Below are 19,826 nucleotides of genomic sequence, written 5' to 3' on the forward strand. Positions count from 1 at the left end.
CCTGAGAACCCCTATACAGGCTGGCTAGGAGTCAAACTGACTCCGTGGTAGCAGTGGGTTTATGTTGCAGACACTATGTTATGTTGGCAGTCCGCACATGTGCTGTTTGAGGTAAGCATATTCACACTACAGATGAGGAAACTGAGCCTCAGAAGGGTTAAGTGACTGTTCCAAAGTCATATAGCTAAATCAGTGGAAGAACGGGGATTTAAGGCCAGTCAAATACTAGTCTTTGACAATTCGAGACTACCCTCAACCATTTTGCGGAAGATCTGATAGGAATTGGAGCGTTAGTCTCCCACATACCGCTAGTTCAAACCGATTCCTGGCCCACCCGCCGTGTAGCCAGACTTCCGGCCCTGCACACACCAGCACCCCACGCCTGACTGCTGAATGTTGCTATTGTTGTTAGGTGTTATAGACCCTGTATAGGGTTTCCGAGGCTTCAAATCTTTGCAGAAGCAGAAAGCCTATTGAATGGAAGGAGGAAAACAAAGTGGTTAGGACTCCTCAGAGGGCTCCTCAGTGTGGTTCCTCTCAGCCCAGGGCCCTGGGCAAACATCATGCTTCCTCCTCCAGGAAGACCTCACTGTCGCCTCCAGCCCGACCCGACCCACCGTCCATCTTTTGCTTTGTCTTGTTCTCGAAGCTGGTGGTGAAATTGGCTTTTTTTTTTCTTTTTTTTTAGGTCAAATAGGGTAGAAAATAGGAGATCTCATCCAGTCCAATTTAAGCATTTACTGTCTATCTCCCTTTACTAAAATATCAACCGGGAGAGTAGAGATGTTTGTGTTGTTCACACCTACTGTCCAGTACACGGTAGGTACTCAATAAATGAAGGCTAAATGGAGGGAACGTGGGCTCCATACCAGTACAGTAAAGAGAGGGAAGGAGGCCACTCCTAGGTGTTCCGCCACCACACAAAGGCCCCGACGTCGAGCAGGAGAGGGACCCGCGCGCCGCCCCGAATCCTGCGATCCCGGGCGCCTTCCAGGCCGCGGTGGCCAGGCGGGGTGGGGCTGACCGTCATCTATTTACCAGCCTCGCCCCTCCGACGGGCGCGCCGTTAATAAGATTAGCAATTAAAAAGCGGCGAGCGGCTGCCGAGGCGGCGGAGGCGCTGGGCCACCCCCAGGCCGAGCCGGGGCGGGACAGCGCGCCTGGCAAGCGCGCACTGACAGTGCCCGGCGCCGGAGCGCAAGTCGAGCGAGCCAAGCGCCCCGAGCTCCAGGGCCATGGAGAAAACGCGGCCGCTCTGGGCCAACCCACTACAGTTCGTGTTCGCCTGCATCTCATATGCCGTGGGCCTGGGCAACGTGTGGCGCTTCCCCTACCTGTGCCAGATGTACGGCGGAGGTGAGTGCGGGCGCCTCGGAACTGTGGGCGCAGGCACCAGCCGTGGGTGGCTGGGCATTTTCCCTGCGCGGTGTCAGTCAGTCCTGAAGCATCTGGAGGTGCGCACTGGATTGGGTCCCATTTTACAGAGGAGCAAACTGAGGCTCGGAGAGCGTAAGTGATTTGCCCACAGTTACAGAACCAGATCTCACACCCAGGACATCTCATTTCAGAGCGGGGACTCTTATCCAGAGTCCTTGCCTGGAACCTTCGGCCGCTCCCCAAATCCATCCCATTCCCCAAGCCCCCCTTACCCACACACTTGTTGGCCAAGCTACCACTCTGTGAGGGTCCACAGGCACAGGGGACATTGCGGCCACCTCGGAGGGAAGACAAGTGGAGATAGTTTGGCTTCTAGTGAATAAATCTTATGCTTAGGTGTTTTTTATTTAAAAAATGTGTAGTAAGTTGTCTTGTTTAACAGAAATTTATGATACAGCTTTCAGATCTGAATCTTTAACCCTCTGGCAGTAGGGTTTGAAACGCAGGTTAAAGGATCACGAACCATTACTTTAAACAGATTATATGAAGAGTTTGGTTTGGGTTTGGAAACCACATAAGTCAGGAAAGTTAAATCACTGTGAGTGTGTGTTTTACAAATCAGCACACACTCCCTTGCTGTTACAACTGCCGAGAACACCTCCATGGCATGCCAAAAGCCCAGTGAAGACCAAGTACCCTTTTGGAAAGCACTGAGGCATTAAGAGGGGACTTCAAAAGGTCCGGGAGAAATGGAATGGAAAAGTATTGGAATTTTTCCACAAACTTTTTTGAAGTCCCCTCATAGGGATTCAAGTCTCAGCATTGGAAAGGGAGTGTGGGGGAATCTACTTTGTTCATTGCTCATTGTTACACTTCTACCTAAAAGAAACATTAGAGATTCAGACAGAAGATAGGATAGTTGTTGTCTTTTAATATGAGCAGAATACTGGAAGCAGCCTAGCCCTCAATTATAGGGATTGGTTCAATAAATAATAGTACATTCACATCCACATGGTGCTCTTTGCAGCCATTAAAATGGTGTTTCCATAAAATGATATATGAGTATTTTCTCATATTATTATATATTAAGTGGAGTGACGAGACGGTGGAGTCAAAGCTGTATAAAATGGATATCTGAATTATGTTTTAAAATAAGCAGAGAAAACAAGAATAGAAGAAAATACACCAACTTGTTTACATAGTTGTCTCTAGGTGCTTTTCGTCTGCAATCTCATATTCTCTGTGTGTGTAAATATGTGCGCATGTCCTCTCTACTCAGCATGAACGGCTTTTTCATCCTAAGGGACCTTATAAGATGGATTTATAAAATTGAACCCACTTAAAAATACAAAGACTAAAAATACTTCTTCCTTCTCCCTTCACCCCCACAATAGCTCAAAAACAACTTGACAAAGGTTAATCCACAAAGTTGTTTTTTTCAAATAGTAAATTTTTAATTCTCTGTTTCCTTTTTCTAATTTGAAGTGTATAAATACACTGTACTTATGTGATAGGCACATTCTACCGTATGTGCTAACAGCTTCTTAACTGATTTGGAAAGAATTCTTTGAGATTTTTCATTTCATTCTGTTTTCAGCACACCTAACCATGGTGTCCTGGGTACACATTTCCCAAACATAGGGCCAGCTGAACCTCTCATCACATGATCATTTAAGTCCTTGTTTATAACAACACCATTACCTGCATAGTCTGCAGGTGGGCATGGGTGGGGCTGAGTAGCTCTGAAGTAGAATATGTATCAAGTTGTTACTAGGGAGACCTTAAAACCTTCCAATCCCAGAAAAAGAAGCAGGAAGGAATCTTGTATGTGACACACAGTTTATTTAGGCTGGCTGGCTGCATGGATGGAGAAAGAGAAGAAAGGATGGATGGATGGATGGATGAGGGGTAAAGGATTGATTGGTGGTAAATGGACAAAAAGTACGGATGATGGTGCGGGTGGGGCGGGGGTGTGTGAATAAGTGTCTGCACAATAAAGACCAAACAGCTTATCCTGGCCTAGAGGCCCTTGACCAACTATTGACCTGACCTGTGTTTCCACTTCATTTCCTTCCACTCATCTTCCGTTTTCTCCCTCTTCATCTGTTCTGAACAACTGTCTGTGAACACCTACTTATTCCTCTACCTCACAACTTTGCACAAGACAGTTACTGGCTTGGAGAACTCCCATCCACTCCTCCAAGGCCAGACCCAATGTCACCTTCTACTGCTGCTCTCCCTGCCTCTCCCTGCTTCTTCTCAGACCAAATGAGCGCTTGGAAGACCTGCACCCAACTCTGGAGTCCCTCTGCCTCCCCACAATTTTCATAATAGACCAATCTCGGTGAAGCAGCAGGGTCAGAGGACGCACCCAATAAATAGTTATTGAATGAACGAGGCAGGTCTATTATGAAAATCTGCAGTGAATTAAGTGGGGATTCCAATGATTTTCCCATGCTTTTTCCTATACAGTGGGGTCACCTATTAATAAGTGATAGATGTTGTTCCAAATCCAGGCAGTTTACAAACACATTCTTTGCTTGAAGGTAAAAGGGTAAAGCAACCACACTATGTATGGCTCGAGAAGGGTGTATAACTTCTTTCTAAACAGGACTGTGGTGGCCCATCAGCCCCTAGCAAACAAAGAATTTGTTCATAAACCATGGAGGCCCCGATGTGCCAAAATAATTCCCAGAATAAAACGGATTAGGAGCCTGTGCTTCTTTCCAGGGCCTCTGTCCCTGACTGGGGAGGTTTGTTACCTTCCTGGTCTCCCAGCCAGGCCTAGCACAAGGAATGTTAATTCAGAAGATTACATGCCAGGTATTAAACATCTCTATGGTACACTGGCCCGCTGCTCTGTGAAGAGAGACAAGGCAGGTGAAGGAACTTCAAAACATCTTTTTTGGACAAAGTCATTTGGCTTTGGGCAGCCATGTCAGAGACTTGTTCAGAAAGAAATGGGGGTGCAAATGTGCTAAAATCCTAATGCATATAATAAATACACCAAAGCTTTATTTTCAGATGTTGTTGTTAAGTGTCACCCAGTCAGTTTCCGCTCATAGCAACCCTGTGTAGGGTTTCCAAGGAGTAGTTCATCCTAAGGACTTGCAGATCAGTGTGCTTGATCTCACAGCACCACACCAGGACTCTAATATATTTTCATATAAACATGTTCAAATAGTGGAATAAAGTGGAGAAATGAGAACAGTTGTGGGGCTGGTAGAAATGTGGATATTTTTACTCTTAAATGTTCTCTAGTTCTGGTGTGGTGTTGTCGGATAAGATCTGCACTTCTAACCACAAGATCAGCAGTTCAAACCCAGCAGTCACTTCTCGGAAACCCTATGAAGAGTTGCTATGAGTCAGAACTAACTCAACAGCACATACCAACAATAACAACATTAGATATTTGGCAGGGAAAAAGTGAGGTTTTCTGCTCCCACAGCTTTGGAAACCCTATATAGGGTTGCTATGAGTCAGAAGCAACTCAACGGCACTTAACAACAAACAAATACGATATTTGAAAGTTAAAGAGAAATCTGGGGCTCTTTGGGCCCCTCTTACTTTGCTAACCCAATTTGCTTAGAGCATTGCTGAGCCCCACCTCCAGAGACTCGTTCAGAAGGCTGTACAAGGGCAAGGTTCCACATGTCTAACTAACTCCCGCGTGCTGCTGCTGCTGATGACCATGGACCATACTTTGAGAGCTGCTACTTAGATGAAGGGTCAGGGGAGCACTTCTGCCTTTCAGGCCAACCAGCTGCTAAGTAGGAGTAAAGGGGTGGCATGCTGGCAAATGTTTAACAACTGACTTTGGAGAAGGACCTAATTTGTAGCATCTGCCAATTACTGTGGTGTAAATACTCCCATCATGGCTGATTTCAGACTACCAACGTAATGTCACTGAATGAGGACTTGGAGAAAGATGACCAACATAATGTCACTGAATGAGGGCTCTGAGAAAGAAAGACCACTCATGAGTTGGTCGAGTCAATCCCCGCCCACCCCTGGACCCAGGTACTGTGTGACAACAGCTCTGCAGTTGGTCTCAGGTGTGGCTCACTCCCCAGAGGAATGTTCTATGCAGTCAGGATGGAGAACCACTATCTTGCATCCTTTGGAAACCAGAAGGAACATAGAAGAATGAAACAATAAGGAATATAAACCTTGTAGGCACTTGATTTAGGTAATTTATTAAATGTTCCTTGAGTATCTGCTACAAGCCAGGACTGTGCTGAGGGCTGTACAAAGATAGGGATTAGCCTTCATGGGGAGGGGTCAAATATGAAAGCCTCCCAGAGGGTTTCACAGAGGGTTGTTCACAGGGCTTTTTGCAATTCCTCAAGAAGGACTCCTTGCCCAAGAGAGGTCAGGAGGGCCTCCTGCAGTGACAGCATTTAATCTAGGTCTTCAAAGATGAGTCATGACCCATCAGGTGGTTTTAGGAACAAAAGCATTCCAGGGAGAGGAGGGTGTGTGTGCAGAAGGCACAGAGGGTGTGCACTTTGGTGGGGGCAGCGGCTAGGAGGTCAGAGTTTGTTGTGGCTGTCATGCATGGGGTGGACTGGTCATCAAGGGCAAGGGAACCTGAAGGTCAGCAGTTCAAACTCACGAGCAGCTCCTCAGAAACCCTACCCAGGGTCGCTATGAGGCAGAACAAACTCAACAGCACTTAACAACAACAATATAACCTAAAGGATCATTATCTGTTAGTGGAAGATTTTGATCCATTTATATTTATTATTGCATTATGTGTCTTGTTTTTTGGGAATCATGTTTTGAACTCCCTTGCTATCTCCTTTTTTGTTTTGTTGGTATTTTATTTGATTCTTTACAACATGGTGTGTATTTTCTTTGCTTTTTATTCTCCATTAATTTAGGAGGTGTAATTCCTAGTTTTATTCTACTTGTAGTTAATTTAATTTTTAATAAAAATTTAACTTGTTTTCTTTAATTATCAGTTCCAAGAGTCAAATGCTATCTGTTACCTATAAAAAAATTTTTAATTAACAAACTTTTGCTTCTTACCCCTTTCCTTATCCCCATTCTGCTTTTTAATTTTTGTTGACATAATGTGGGATTTCAGACAATAGTGATGATTATTTTATTATTAATACTATACTTCTTCTCATTCAGGAATTGCATTTTTCATCTGTGCTATTTTGTAACGATATTAACAAGATTTTTTTAGATTTAATTCTGTTCAATTAGTTTACCACTAGTTCCTTTGTAACCCAATTCTGTATTTGAGTTCTTTCTTTTGATCCAATATTAGGTAGACAAGAGTTCATATGCAAATAAAATTTTTAGGAATAGTAAATAAATCGTTCACTTTCAAAGCATGCCTGAGAAAATCTTCCCTACACGAAGGAGCCAAAATCTTCTTTACTCAAAATTCTATACATACTTCCTCATTGTTTTTAGGTTTTTAGTTCTGTATGGAAAACTCTGAAGGTAAATTTATTTTTTATTACTTCTAGGTGTCTTAGATACCTAAAATATTATATGGGCATATAAAATATTCTATGTTTTGTGAATTTTTAAATAGTGACCCTGGTAGACTGTTGCAAAATAAGTATTGGACTGTTAATCACAAGGCTGGCAGTTCAAACCCACTAGCTGTTCCTGGAAATCCTATACAGGGTCACTGTAAGTTAGAACTGACTCTTTTTTGGACAAAGTCCAAATGTGCCAAAATAATTCTGTGGCACACAACAGAAACAATATGTCTAGATAGAGTCAGAGAAAACTAGGCTGACCCGCAACATGATGGATTGATACAGTGGCTGCAACAATGGATTCAAGCATAACAATTGTGAGGAGGTGGCAGAACTAGGTAGTGTTTCATTCTATTATACATAGGGCCGCGATGAGTTGGAACCAAATCAATGGCACCTAAGAGAAACAATAACAGCATGTCTAGGTATTAGCTGTGTTTTCAGCAGTTTTACCTTGGACTTGTGGCGCTGTGGACTGATGTGTCAGACTGCAAAGTCATTTGAACTGTAAGGTCGGTGGTTCAAGCTCACCAGCTGCTCCTTGGAAACCCTATACAGGGTCACTATGGGTCGGAATTGACTTGACGGCACTTAACAGCAACAACAATGGCCCATTCAGTGTATATATCCAGGAAAATGAATGTCTTGTAGAAACCTATTACTGAACATGTCCCGGCTGCTGGGCCTGTAGTGTTCTTTCCTTTTGTACTTCTCAGAGACAGAAAGCATTCCTAGACCCATCTCTGTTCTTTTCATTTCTGTCTCTTTATCCCTGTATTTTGGACTGTAAGGTAATTTCTTAAGGTTGTAGCTTTGATGTTACTTATTGCTTCCGTAAGCTTTCAATCCAACCATCATATTTTTTCAACTCCATAGGATCTTTTCTTAAATTGTTTCTCTTCATCATTTCCTGAAGCTGAAGCTGAAGCCGAAGCTATTCCATGAACATAGTATCCTCTTGATCCTTAGAGACCAGGTACCTGAAACATTCTTCTGTTTCTCATAGCAAATCTATTTCATAGGTGGGAATTTGCTCTGATGCTTTAAAGTGCTCCTCTTATTTTAATCTACAGTATATTACCATAGGTCCAAATATTTCCTTCTGATTGCTCATCCTTTGTAAGGGAAGTACAGGCTGATAAAGATTTGCCCAATGGACATCTTGTCCAATGTACGTAAAGATATATAGTCACAGTTTAGTTTTATATTTAAAAAATTTATAACAACATGATTAACTTTTTCAGACTGCTCAGTCATCAGTCCTTGGAACCATTGCTATAGAGCCCCCACTGTGTGCCAGGTCTGGTATTAGGAGCTAGAGATTCAACTGTGGGTCAGGTAGATCCAACCTTTGTCCTCAAGAAGCCAACTGTTTAAGTGGGGGCAGGCAGAGAGAAGCCAGTAGACAATGTGTGACAGGGGTTGGCACCAGAGACAGGGATCCCAACTTACTTTTGGGCGATGTAGGAGGGTGATGTGTGTGGAGGCTACATTAAAAAACAGAAGGATCCCTTCCTTCCTTTCTTCCCTCCTTGCATCCCTCCACTACTGTCCTCTGTGTTCCTGCTCTCTGCCTAGCATCACTGTGAGCAGAGCAAGAAACAGAGCTTACATGCGAGTGGGAAGGCAAACATAGTAGGAAGCGCCTTCAGTTGTAGCAGGTTTCACATAGATACCTGCTCCGAAGGCAAGACAAGTGGCATAAAAAGTCCGTGTGCATCTGACCTGCTGTTCTAGCGAGAGACCATAGGGAAGGGCTGTTTGGGTGGAGAAATGAATGTTCTAGCTAGGGCACACACTGCAAGGTGGCCACGTTTGGGTGGAGAACTGAATGAAGGGAGAGTGCGTTCCATACGGAAGAACAGCAAAGCAGCCATCTGTTCTATCAGGACAGGTGGTGAGATGCAGTGGATGGGGAGGCTAACAGCTTAGAGAGGAAGGCAAGAGCATTCTGCCAGCAAGCCCCAAGGCCCAGCAACCCAGGAGAATGTGGAGTTTATTTTAGGTGTAAAGAGAAGCCCAAAGAGGGTTTTGACCCAGCGGGAAGGGGGAGAGTCAAAAGAGGATCTGAGAAAGAAGAATCGCTAAGTCAGGTGGCAGCAAGAAAGCCACATTGAGGGGGGTGCCATGGAGATGTGATGCATGCAGGGGCTGAGGGGTGTAGGTTCACAGACTGAGAGCTGGATTCGCCTTCTGAACAATTCTGGCTGCAGACACCTCATCTGTCCAGGATAACACAGACTTTCACAGACAGGAAGAGTTACACAGACCTGGATAGGTCAAGTATAGGTCAAGTTCATCAAGTGCACCCTGATCAATTTCTGGAGTCACTGGCAGTGTAAATGGTGAGTGCACCCAAAGTTTGGAGGTTCAACTCCACTCAAGGCTAGTGAACTGCTTCGGAAAAATCAATATTAAAAACCCTATGGAGCAGAGTTCTACTCTGACACATGTGGGATCATCAGGAGTTACCTGGGACTTGGTGACAATGGTTTTTGTCTCTGAGCTATTTCTGCTTGACCAAGTTTACCCTGAAGCTTCAGGACTTAAAGGAATGATGGGATTGAAAATAATCATCATTTGGCAACGACAATAGTGACCATTGTTTCAGACAAGCATCGTGACTGCGTAGTAAAACAGTGGGCAAAAGTCAGAGGAGAAATGGGAATGCTACCTACTCACAGAGTAGCTCCCTACAAGACCCTTAGTAACTTCTTAAGGAAAACTAGAAACTTTAAACTGAGAATCGTAGAAGACACAGCTTATAACCAAGTGATCAAAGTTGACATAGAAAAGAATGTCACAAATCACATCATGTGCTTCCTGAGAAGGACCCGAGGTTACTTTGGTGGTGTGCCTGCCAAAACGCAATATGAGGGACGTTCTGCAAAGGAACTGCCCTGTACTTTTCCACGGTGTAGAAGTCATGAAAGACTGAGGACAAGTCCCAGATGAAAGGAGATTAAACAGATGGGAGACTCAATGCAATGCGTGACTGTGAACTACATTTGAGTGAAGGGAAAGGGCATTAGTGGAACAGTTGGTCAAATCTGAAGACGGTCTGTAGATGAAAGAATTGTTCTGTGACAGTGTTAATTTCCTGGTTTTGATACTGCCCTGTAAGAGAGTTTCTGAGCAGTGTCAAAGGTTAACACACTCAGCTGCTGTTGAATGGTTAGTGATTCAAGTCCACCCAGAGGATCCTTGGAAGACTGGCCTGGTGATCAAATTCTGAAAAAAATGATCATCGTAAACTCTATGGAGCACAGTTCTGCTCTGAGACATGTGGGGTCTCCATGAGTCAGAATCGACTTGGCAGCAACTTGTCCCCCCTTAGTTTTTAGGAAATATACATTGAAGTATTGTGAGTTTGAAACAAATTTTAGTGGCTTAGAACTACAAAAGATGTATTGTTTCTCAGAATTCTGTGGATCAGCTGGGCCATTCTTTTGCTGGATTTACCTGGGCTCCCTCATGTGGCTGCATTGTCAGAGGGCTGCCTGGGTCAGGAGGTGAACCTTCTGAAGTAGCTGCCCTCCTAGGCCTGGCACCGGGGATCAGAGGTGGCCGGGGCACCTCCATTCTCTTCCTCGTGGCCTCTTATCCTCCGGTAGGTTAGATGGGCTTCCTTACAAGGTGATATCAGAGTGAAGATGAACTCTGCAAGCTGCTGAAGGCCTAGCCACTGGAACTCAATGACACCCTTTTTTTTTTTTTTAATTTATAATGTTTTATTAAGCAAAACAAAATGGGTTTATAGTTCTCAAAAGTGCTAATCTTGTGAAAGACAAAGATAGATTAAAGGAGACTAAAGAGAATTGTCATATAAATGCAATATGTGATTCTTTATTGTTGTTTTTTCTACCTTCCCCCGTACCTCTGAAACTAGGTTCCCTCTTGAAAACTTGTAAGCCTGTCACTTCATGCCTTTGTAGCCTACGCACCACCCCACCCCCTCCATTTTGGATAGCCAGTGTCTAAGTTGCCCATCCCTGTCAACTCTGTGTACCGGGGGTGGGGTGGGAATGATCCTCACTGTGAAGATTCATTCCCTCTTTTGAGCTACTACATCCATAAGTAGAGGTCAAGTTCATCAAATTGTAGTATATTACTCTTTTTTTTCCTTTTCTTTCATCCTCTAGTAGAATTCTGATCATCCAGCCATTGAAGCTAGGTCAGGTGGGTACTCCCTGCAAGTATGGGTATTCTTGTGCATCTCCCCTCACTTCATATTAGCTGGACGCTTCACTCTGAGCTCTAGTCCTCTGTGGCCATGTCCTTGTCCCTGGACCCAGGAGTCCGCAGGTCTCTAATGGTACTCTTTTTTTTTTTTGCCACATTCTGTTGGTCATAGCATAGATTTCAGGATGGGGAAATAGACTCCTCTGGGTCGGAGTTGCAGTAAAGAGTGCTGTAGTTGTTAGGTGCCGTAGAGTTGGCTTGGCTTATAAAGACCCCATGCACAACAGACAAAACACTGCCTGGTCCTGCGCCATCCTCACAATTGTTGCTATGTTTGAGTCTATTGTTGCAGTCACTGTATGCAATCCAGTTTGTTGGGGGACTTCTTTTTTACTGACCCTCCACTTTTTCCATTGACCGGTCCCTTCTAACAACATGTCCAAAGTCCATGAGATGAAGTCTCACCGTCCTTACTTCTAAGGTGCATAGTGACTGTGCTTCTTCCAACACAGATGTTTTTGTTCTTCTGGCAGGCCATGTACTTTCAATATTCTTTATCAACACTATAATTGAAATTCATCAATTCTTTTCTGGTCTTATTCATTGTCCAGCTTTCACATGCATATGTTGCTGTTAAGTGTTGTCAAGTCAGTTCCAACTCATAGCGACCCTGTATAGGTTTCTGAGGCTGTAAGTATTTGTGGGAACAGAAAACCTCATCTTTCTCCCACACAGCAGCTTATGTGCTTGTACCGCCATCCTTGTAGTCTGCAGTCCAGTGCTTAAAGTACAGAATCACCATACTCTCCCACATGCATATGAGACAATTAAAAATACCATGATTGGTGTAGGCACAGCATAGTCCTCAAAGTGACGACTTTGCTCTACAACACTTTTAAAAGGTCTCATGCAGCAGCTTTGCCCAATGAAGTGCATCATTTGAATTCCTGACTGCTGCTTCCAGGAGTACTGGCTGTGATTCCAAGAAATATTAAATATTTGACAACTTCAGTCTTTTCTTCACTTATCATGATGTTGTTTATTTGTCCCATTGTGAGAGTTTTGTTTATTCTTTTACATCAAGTTGTAATCCATACAGAACATTGTATTCTATGAACTTCATCAGCAAATACTTCAAATCCTTTCACTTTCAGCAAGTAAACTTGTATCGTCTGCATACTGCAGGTTGTTAATGAGTCGTCTGCCAATCTGATCACCATGTTCTTCTTCATATAGTCCAGAGTCTCAGATTATTTGCTCACCACACTAAATAAATATGGTAAAAGGATATAAAACCAACACCCACTTCTTTGGATTTAAACCATTCTGTTTCCCCTTGTTCTAGTCAGACGACTTCCTCGTGGTCTATGTAGAGGTTCCTCATGTGCACTATGAAGTTTTCTGGAATTCTCATTCTTCTCAATGTTGTCAGTAGTTTAGTATGATCCACACAGTTGGATGCCTTTGTGTAGTCAATAAAGCACAAATAAACATCTTTCTGCTATCCTCTGCTTTCAGTTTAGATACTTCTGACATCGACAATCATTCTCTTCTGAATCTGGCTTGAATTTCTGGCAGCTCCCTATAAATATACTGCTACAACCATTTTAAAAATTATCTTCAGCAAAATTTTACTTGTGTGTGATATCAATTAAGAATGGATGGCTACAATATGCCTATCAGAACACATGAAACAAGCACACCAGGGTCTCCTCACTGTTCCAGCCACAGAATGTTTACATTAAAAGGACACAGGGTACAATCCAGTTGGAAGTGGGTAGTTTAGTGGACTTGTTTTTTTAACTGATTGCAAAACATGTTTTTCTTTTACTGAGATGTGTGTGTTGTTATCCTTGTTAGGTGCCTTCCAGTCAGTTGTAACTCATAGCAACACCAGATACAACAGAAAGAAATACTGTCTGTCCTGCGCCATCCTCCCAATCATTGCTCAGTTTGAACCTATTGTTGCAGCCACTGTGTCAGTGCATCTCATTGAGGAGCTTCGTCTTTTCTGCTGACCCTCTGCTTTACCAAGCATATTGTCCTTCAGGAATTGGTTCGTGCTGATAACATGTCCAAAGTAGGAGACAAAGTCTAGCAGCCTCACCTGAAAGGACCATTCTGTATGTACTTCTTTCCAAGACGGATTTGTGTTTATATACAGTAAAACTCATCATTTTTTTTGATGTTCGGTTCTATGAGTTTTGACAAATGCATACCATTGTATCCCACTGCAACAATCAACATCTTCTTGCCCCTTGTACTCAACTCCTACCCACTCCCAATCCCCTGGTAATAATAATAGGACCACTTATGCCTATATGTCAGACTTTTCCAGAATGTCATACATGAAAGGGTTTCAAAAAGTTCATGCAAACATAGAATTAAAAGATAATGGGGGGGGGGAAGATAATGGAGGAATGCCTAACAGGGGTTCTAGAACTTGCCCAGTGAAGTAGGCTTTCTGTGGAGCCTTTGTAGTGTATAGGACCTTAGGTGGAATCCTGATCCCCATCCAGAATCTTCTGAGGTGGGACATTCCTACTTGAAAGAACATGCAGACCAGCCAGGAGCGACTAGAGGAACAGAAGGTACATCCTGAAAGAAAAGACCAGCAGGAAAAAAAAATAAAACAAAAACGGCAGTCTGTTATTGTTAAGAACAAGCAAGCTGTTTGCCAGGGAGTCATCAAGGCAAGCAATCAAGTCCCTTTAAGACAACCCCCACTCAAAGACTGAAACTCAAAGGGAACACATAAGCAGGTATATATGCTAGCTGGTGACCATGTTGGTCTACATGTGAGTGGAAGTGGGGGAAAGTCAGTAATGAAGATATGGGCTGAGTTTGACCACATTCCTTAGACACCTGTCGACCTGGAGATGAGAGAGAGAAGAGGAAGGGCTGGTTGGTCCGAAGTCTGGGGAGACTTGGGAACTCATGAGCCCATAGATACTGACCTAGCTAGCCATGGAGGGCTAGAGCTGAGAGTGAAGCGTCCAGCTGATAAGAAGTGAGGCGAGATGCACAAGAATGTCAAAACTTGCAGATAGTACACATTTGACCTAGCTTCTATGGCTTGATGACCAGAGCTTGACTAGAGGAAGATAAAGAAATTTGATAAAGGAAACATGTGTAACTTGCTACAGTTTGATGAACTTGACCTATACTTATGGATGTAGTAGCTCAAAATATCAACCAAGAGGGAAGGAGTCTTCACCTCAAGGATCAAGCCTGTCCCCTTGGTATACAAGGTTAATTTGTTGTTGTTGTTGTTGTTATGTGCTGTGGAGTCAATTCCGACTCATAGCAAACCTATACAGCGTGTCCGAGGCTGTAAATCTTTACGGGAGCAGAAAGCCTCATCTTTCTCCACAGAACAGCTGGTAGTTTAGAACTGCTGACCTTAAGGTTCACAGCCCAATTTGTAACCACTACGCTACTAGAGCTCCTTATACAAGGTTGATATGGACAGGCAAATTAGACATTCACTACCAACTCGATGGCACCTAACAACTTAAAATGGGGAGATGTGGACAGTAAAGGCACAAAGTGGCTGGCTTACAAGTTTTCTAGAGGGAGTTTAGGTTCAGAGTGTGCAGGGGAAGGTAGAATCCCCACTGAATAGTTTTCATCTTGTCTAGATGGGTCTGGTGAAAGGAGCTGGGTACAGGACTCTTTTGATTCAATATTGAGTAATTGTTATCATGACTAATTGTGATCATCATAACTATAAAGGTATTCCGTGGGAGAAAGATGAGGCTTTCTGCTCCCGTAAAGATTTACAGCCTAGGAAACCCTGTACAGGATCGCTATGAGTCGGAACCGACTCCATGGCACATAACAGCTTCAACAGCATAAAGGTAGACGTTTTATAACATAAAGGGAGGAGTAGTTAATCTTACATTCCAGGAACAAAGGATCCTAAGACCATCAAGGGAGAAGAGCATGAGCAGAACATGGGACCCTAACCAGAGAAGCAGTGACAACAGAAATATAAGCAGAGGTGATGACATGGAGAGATAGAGCAGCTGAGGACTCTAGACTGTGTGCTGGTGGACAGGAGGCTGGCTTGCAGAATGTGTCCTTTTTGGTTATTTAAATAATTATATATTCCTGAGTGTTTTTGTGTACATATATAAAAGACAACAACACAGGGAATAGAAGCAAACACTGTTCAATGATGATGCATGGAGGGGATTGTAATCATTGCAGTGAAACAAAACACAACAGGATGAGTCCAAAACTGATGTTCTCCCATGTAAACTATCACTCAATTCACAATAAAAGCTTTAAAACAGAAAAAAGATAATGGAATTTCACCAAGAACTTTTTAAAGCCCCCTTGCAGATGGAATCATGTGGTATATAACCTTTGTTTCTGGCATCTTACACTTAACGCCTTTGAGATTCATTCATGTTGTTGCAAGTATTTGTAGTTTGTTCTTTTTTATTGGCTAAGTAGTGTCATCATGCTTGGTAAAGTGGAGGGTCAGCCAATAAGAGGAAGATCTCCAACAAGATGGGTTGACACAGTATCAGCAACAATGGACTCAAATATAAAAACTATTGTTAATTATGGGACAGAACTAGGCAGTGTTTCATTCACTATGAGTCGGAACCCACTCAAGAGCATCTAACAACAAGTACTATTTCGCTGTATGGAGGTACCATACCGCTGGACCTCACAACTGGACTAGTAAATAACATCATGATAAACGGAGAAAATACTGAAGGTGTCAAAGACTTCATTTTGCTTGGATTCACAATCAACACTCATGGAAGCAGCAGTCAAGAAATTAAACAATGTATTGCATTAGGTAAATCTGCTGCACAAGACCTTTTTAAAGTGTTGAAGAACAGAGATGTCAGTTTGCGAACTAAGGTGTGCCTGACTCAAGGCATGGTATTTTCAGTAGCCTCATCTGCATGTGAAAGTTGGACAGTAAATAAGGAAAATTGTAGAAAGAATTGATGCATTTACGTTGTGGTATTAGAGAAGAATATTAAAAGTACCATGGACTGCCAGAGAAACAAACAAATCTATGTTGGGAGCAGTACACTCAGAATGCTCCTTAGAAGCCAGGTTGGCCAGACTTAGTTTCTTATACTTCAGATGTTATCAGAAAGAACTAGGCTCTGGAGAAGGACATCTTGCTTGGCAAAGTGGATGGTCAGCAAAATAGAGGAAGAAAGACCTCTAGTGAGTTGAATTGGCACAGTGGCAGCAACAGTGGGCTCAAGCAGAACAACAGGTGTGAGAGTGGCACAGGACTGATTAGTGTTTCGTTCTATTGTACATAAGGTCGCTGTGAGTTGGTATCAACTCGATGGTACCTAACAACACCACCACCCACTGAAAGATAATTGCGTTGTTTCCACTTTGGGGTAACTGAATTGTTGATGTTAAGTGTTGTCTTTAAGTGTTGTCAAGTCAGTCCCACCCCTTAACGACCCTGTATAGGGTTTCCAAGGAGCAGCTGATGAGCTTGGACTCCTGACCTTGCTAGTGAAATGGACAGCAGTCCAGCTCATTAACTCATAGCACCCCACCAGGACTCTAACTGTCAATAAAGCTGATATAAACATTCATGCCTAGGTTTCTGTGTGAATGTAAGTTTGCATTTCTCTAGAGTAAAATGCTTAAGAATATAATCGCTTGGTCATGTGATAAGTATCTACTTACCTTTATGTGAAACTTCCAAACTGTTTTCCTAAGTGAATGTTACCATTTTACATTCACACCAGCAATGCATGGGGTTCCCTCACATCCTAGCCAGCACTGGATAGTGTCAATATTTTTTAGCTTTACCATTCTAATAGTTGTGTAAGGAACTCTGATGGCGCAAACAGTTAAGCCCTCAGCTGTTAACCAAAAGGTTGGTGATTTTGAACTCGCCCAGCAACTCCACAGGAGAAAGAGGGGATGATTTGCTCCCATAAAGATGTTCTGTCACATAGGGTCACTGTGAGTCAGAATCAAGAAAATGACACTCAACAACGACAATACATGCATAGTGGTATCTCATCGTGGTTTGAATGTACATCTCCTAGGCTCTGGACTGTTAACCACAAGGTTGGGCAGTTCAAAGCCACCAGCTGCTCTGTGAAACAAGATGAGGCTGTCTGCTCCCGTAAAGATTTAGAAACACCCTCCAGGTTGCTGTGAATGGGATTTTGAATAGCTATTGATTTTGAACATCTGTCTTTTCTTGAGCTTATTTGTCATTCATATATCTCCTTTGGTGAACTATCTGTTCAAATCTTTTGCACATGTGTTGATATAGTCTTTGTTTTCATAGTATTGAGTTTTGAGAGTCTTTTATATTCTCTAGATGCAAAATCTTTGTCAAATATGTGTTTTACAAATATTTCCTTCCAGTCTTCCCCCGTCTTTTGGTCTCTTAATAATATCTTTCACAAAACAGAAGTTTTTAATGGCATTTACTTTATCAATATTTTCTATTATAATGGTGCTTTTGATGTTGAGTCAAAGAAATTTTTGCTTAATTCTAAGTCTTACCAGTTTTTTCTTAGCTTTTCTTTTAGGTGTTTTATAGTTTTAAATTATGCATTTGGATCTGTAATCCATTGAATTGTTTTTGCTTTTTTTTACTTATAAATGTGAAGTATATGTTGAGATTCACTTATTTGCATTTTTCCTAGCACCAGTTGTTGAAAAGTTGATTGCAGAACAAATGCCCTGGCAATGTGTGTTTGTTTGGATGGTTGCGGGGTGAGGTGGAGTATGGATGGACATTATTGATGGGCAGGGCTAAAGTTCCCCCATACTGCCACCTGGCATCAGGCCCTAGGGTTTCCACTGTGCCCTGGGCAGTGGGCCTTCAGACAGGCCCTGTCAAAGAAACAAGCCTACCAAGTACCTTGCCAATCCTTGTGTGGTTACTGTTTAATACCTTGGGTGAAAATGAGATTATTTTATAACCACCAAGGGTTTGACTATTGCTCAAGGCAGGTTGTGCCAGCACAACCTTTATTATCATATATTTCATGGGTGCGGAGCCCCTGCTGGCCTCTTGGACTCCTTTGATAAGGAGAGCAACCTGGTGAAGTGCTGAAACAAATCTCTGTAGTGTAGGACCTACAGGGAGCACAACCTAGCAGAGTCTTCAAAGCTGGATCCAAAAGTGAGAAAGCAGGTTCCTCCTCACAAATGAGGCTGGGAGGATGAAGACCACTTATCAAGGACCCACAAGAGACAAGTTGATCAAAGTGCATATGAGTTAGATAGCACCCAGCGAGCCGCCTTCTCGTCTCATGGAGATTTACCAGGGTTGCTGAGGCCTGGAGTGAGGGAATTGGCTTTCTCTCCTTGGTGTGGCCACAGGGACATGCTATTTGTCCAAGCAGTCCTATTTCTGGGATTTCTATCCCAAAGAAATGTGAGCCAGGTTTTGTCCCTTAGTTTTGTTTCTTATGGTAGAAAACTGGAAAAATTAAAGTGCCCAAGGCTTGATGAAATAAATTCTGAATTCATTCTCATAGTGGAATGCTATACAGCCATTTAAAGGGTGATACAAAGGTATATTTTGTGGTGTGGGGAGAGAATGTTTATAAGATACAGCTGGGGGAGAAAGATGGGTTATAGGGCAGCATGTACGCACAATGGAGGCACTTTAAAAATGCATCTCTATGTGACCATATGTGTTTCATTGTTGACGTTAACAGCCACAGAGGCAATTCCTTCTGTAATAATAATTCAGTTCGTTGAATCAACTCCAATTCCTGGCATCCCCGTGTGTGTCAGAGTACAACTGTACTCCACAGGCTTTTCATAGCTGACATTTCTGAAGGAGAGCGCCTGACTGTTCTGCAAAGGCCTCTCTGGATGGACTTGAACCTCCAACATTTTAGGTAGCAGCCAAGCACATCAATTGCCTGTTCCACTCAGGGACTCCCATTTTCTTCTGTAATCCCTGCAGCTGGAGATTCTGAGTTTTATTTTAATCAGAAGGACTGCCCTTTTCTAAGCGTAATGCCTGCTAAGGAGCTAACAGTTGGCAGGACCCACAGAAGAAGTAGTAAGTCAACTCTATTCTGGGGTATGTTGTGGGTTGTTGTTGTTGTGAAGTGTCGTCGAGTCTATTTCAACCCATAGCGACCCTGTATAGGGTTTCTGAGGAGTAGCTGGTGAGCTTGAACTGCCAACCTTGCTGTTCAAACAGCTTTGCAGTCTGGCGCGTTAACCCACAGTGCCATACCATGTTGTGGGTAGGTTGGGTGAAAAAACTGGGTTATAGGACAGCATGTATGCACAATGGAGGCACTGTAAAATAATATGATAGACTCCCCGCAACACACACAAGGGGCCTTCAAAGAGTTTATAGAAAAGTGGAATAAAAAAAAAATGGATTTTTTTCCCACAGAGTTTGAAGCCCCTTGTGTGTGTGTATATACACCACTGTCCATATGTCTGGCAGTGGTGAGCATTTCTGTAGCTCCATTCATACTCCTGACTCCCCGCCATTACATAACTCCTTTGGAACAAGTGGGTTCACAATTTTATTAGTCAAATATACCTTATTAAAATGGAAGTTGAGGCTGAAGGTCACTATATAAAACAAATACAAGTACCTATAAATGCAGTAGCTCAAAAGAGGGAACAAGTATTTACAGCAAGGATCATTCCCACACCTTCCATACACAGAGTAGACAGGGATGGGCAACTTGGACATTGGCTACCCAAATGTGGGGCTACAAAGGCAAGAAGTGACTGGCTTATAAGCTTTCGAGAGGGAACCGTGATCCA

General features: G+C 43.0%; 1 protein-coding gene across 2 annotated transcripts in view; it reads left to right on the plus strand.

Moving 5' to 3' along the window:
- The first annotated feature begins 977 nt into the window (after positions 1–977).
- Positions 978–19,826, plus strand: part of SLC6A20 (solute carrier family 6 (proline IMINO transporter), member 20) — a 78,865-nt gene continuing 60,016 nt past the window's right edge. The window contains exons 1-2 of one of the 2 annotated variants that reach the window (XM_006868820.1): positions 978–1,099; positions 1,203–1,356. In XM_006868820.1, coding sequence (XP_006868882.1) covers positions 1,236–1,356 — 121 coding nt within the window. In that variant the 5' untranslated portion in view covers positions 978–1,099; positions 1,203–1,235. Of the gene's footprint in view, positions 1,100–1,202; positions 1,357–19,826 lie in introns of those variants that run through there. The other variant, XM_006868821.1, reaches the window with a different exon arrangement.

Source organism: Chrysochloris asiatica, unplaced genomic scaffold (genome assembly GCF_000296735.1).
Source record: "Chrysochloris asiatica unplaced genomic scaffold, ChrAsi1.0 scaffold00124, whole genome shotgun sequence".
NCBI lineage: Eukaryota > Metazoa > Chordata > Mammalia > Afrosoricida > Chrysochloridae > Chrysochloris > Chrysochloris asiatica.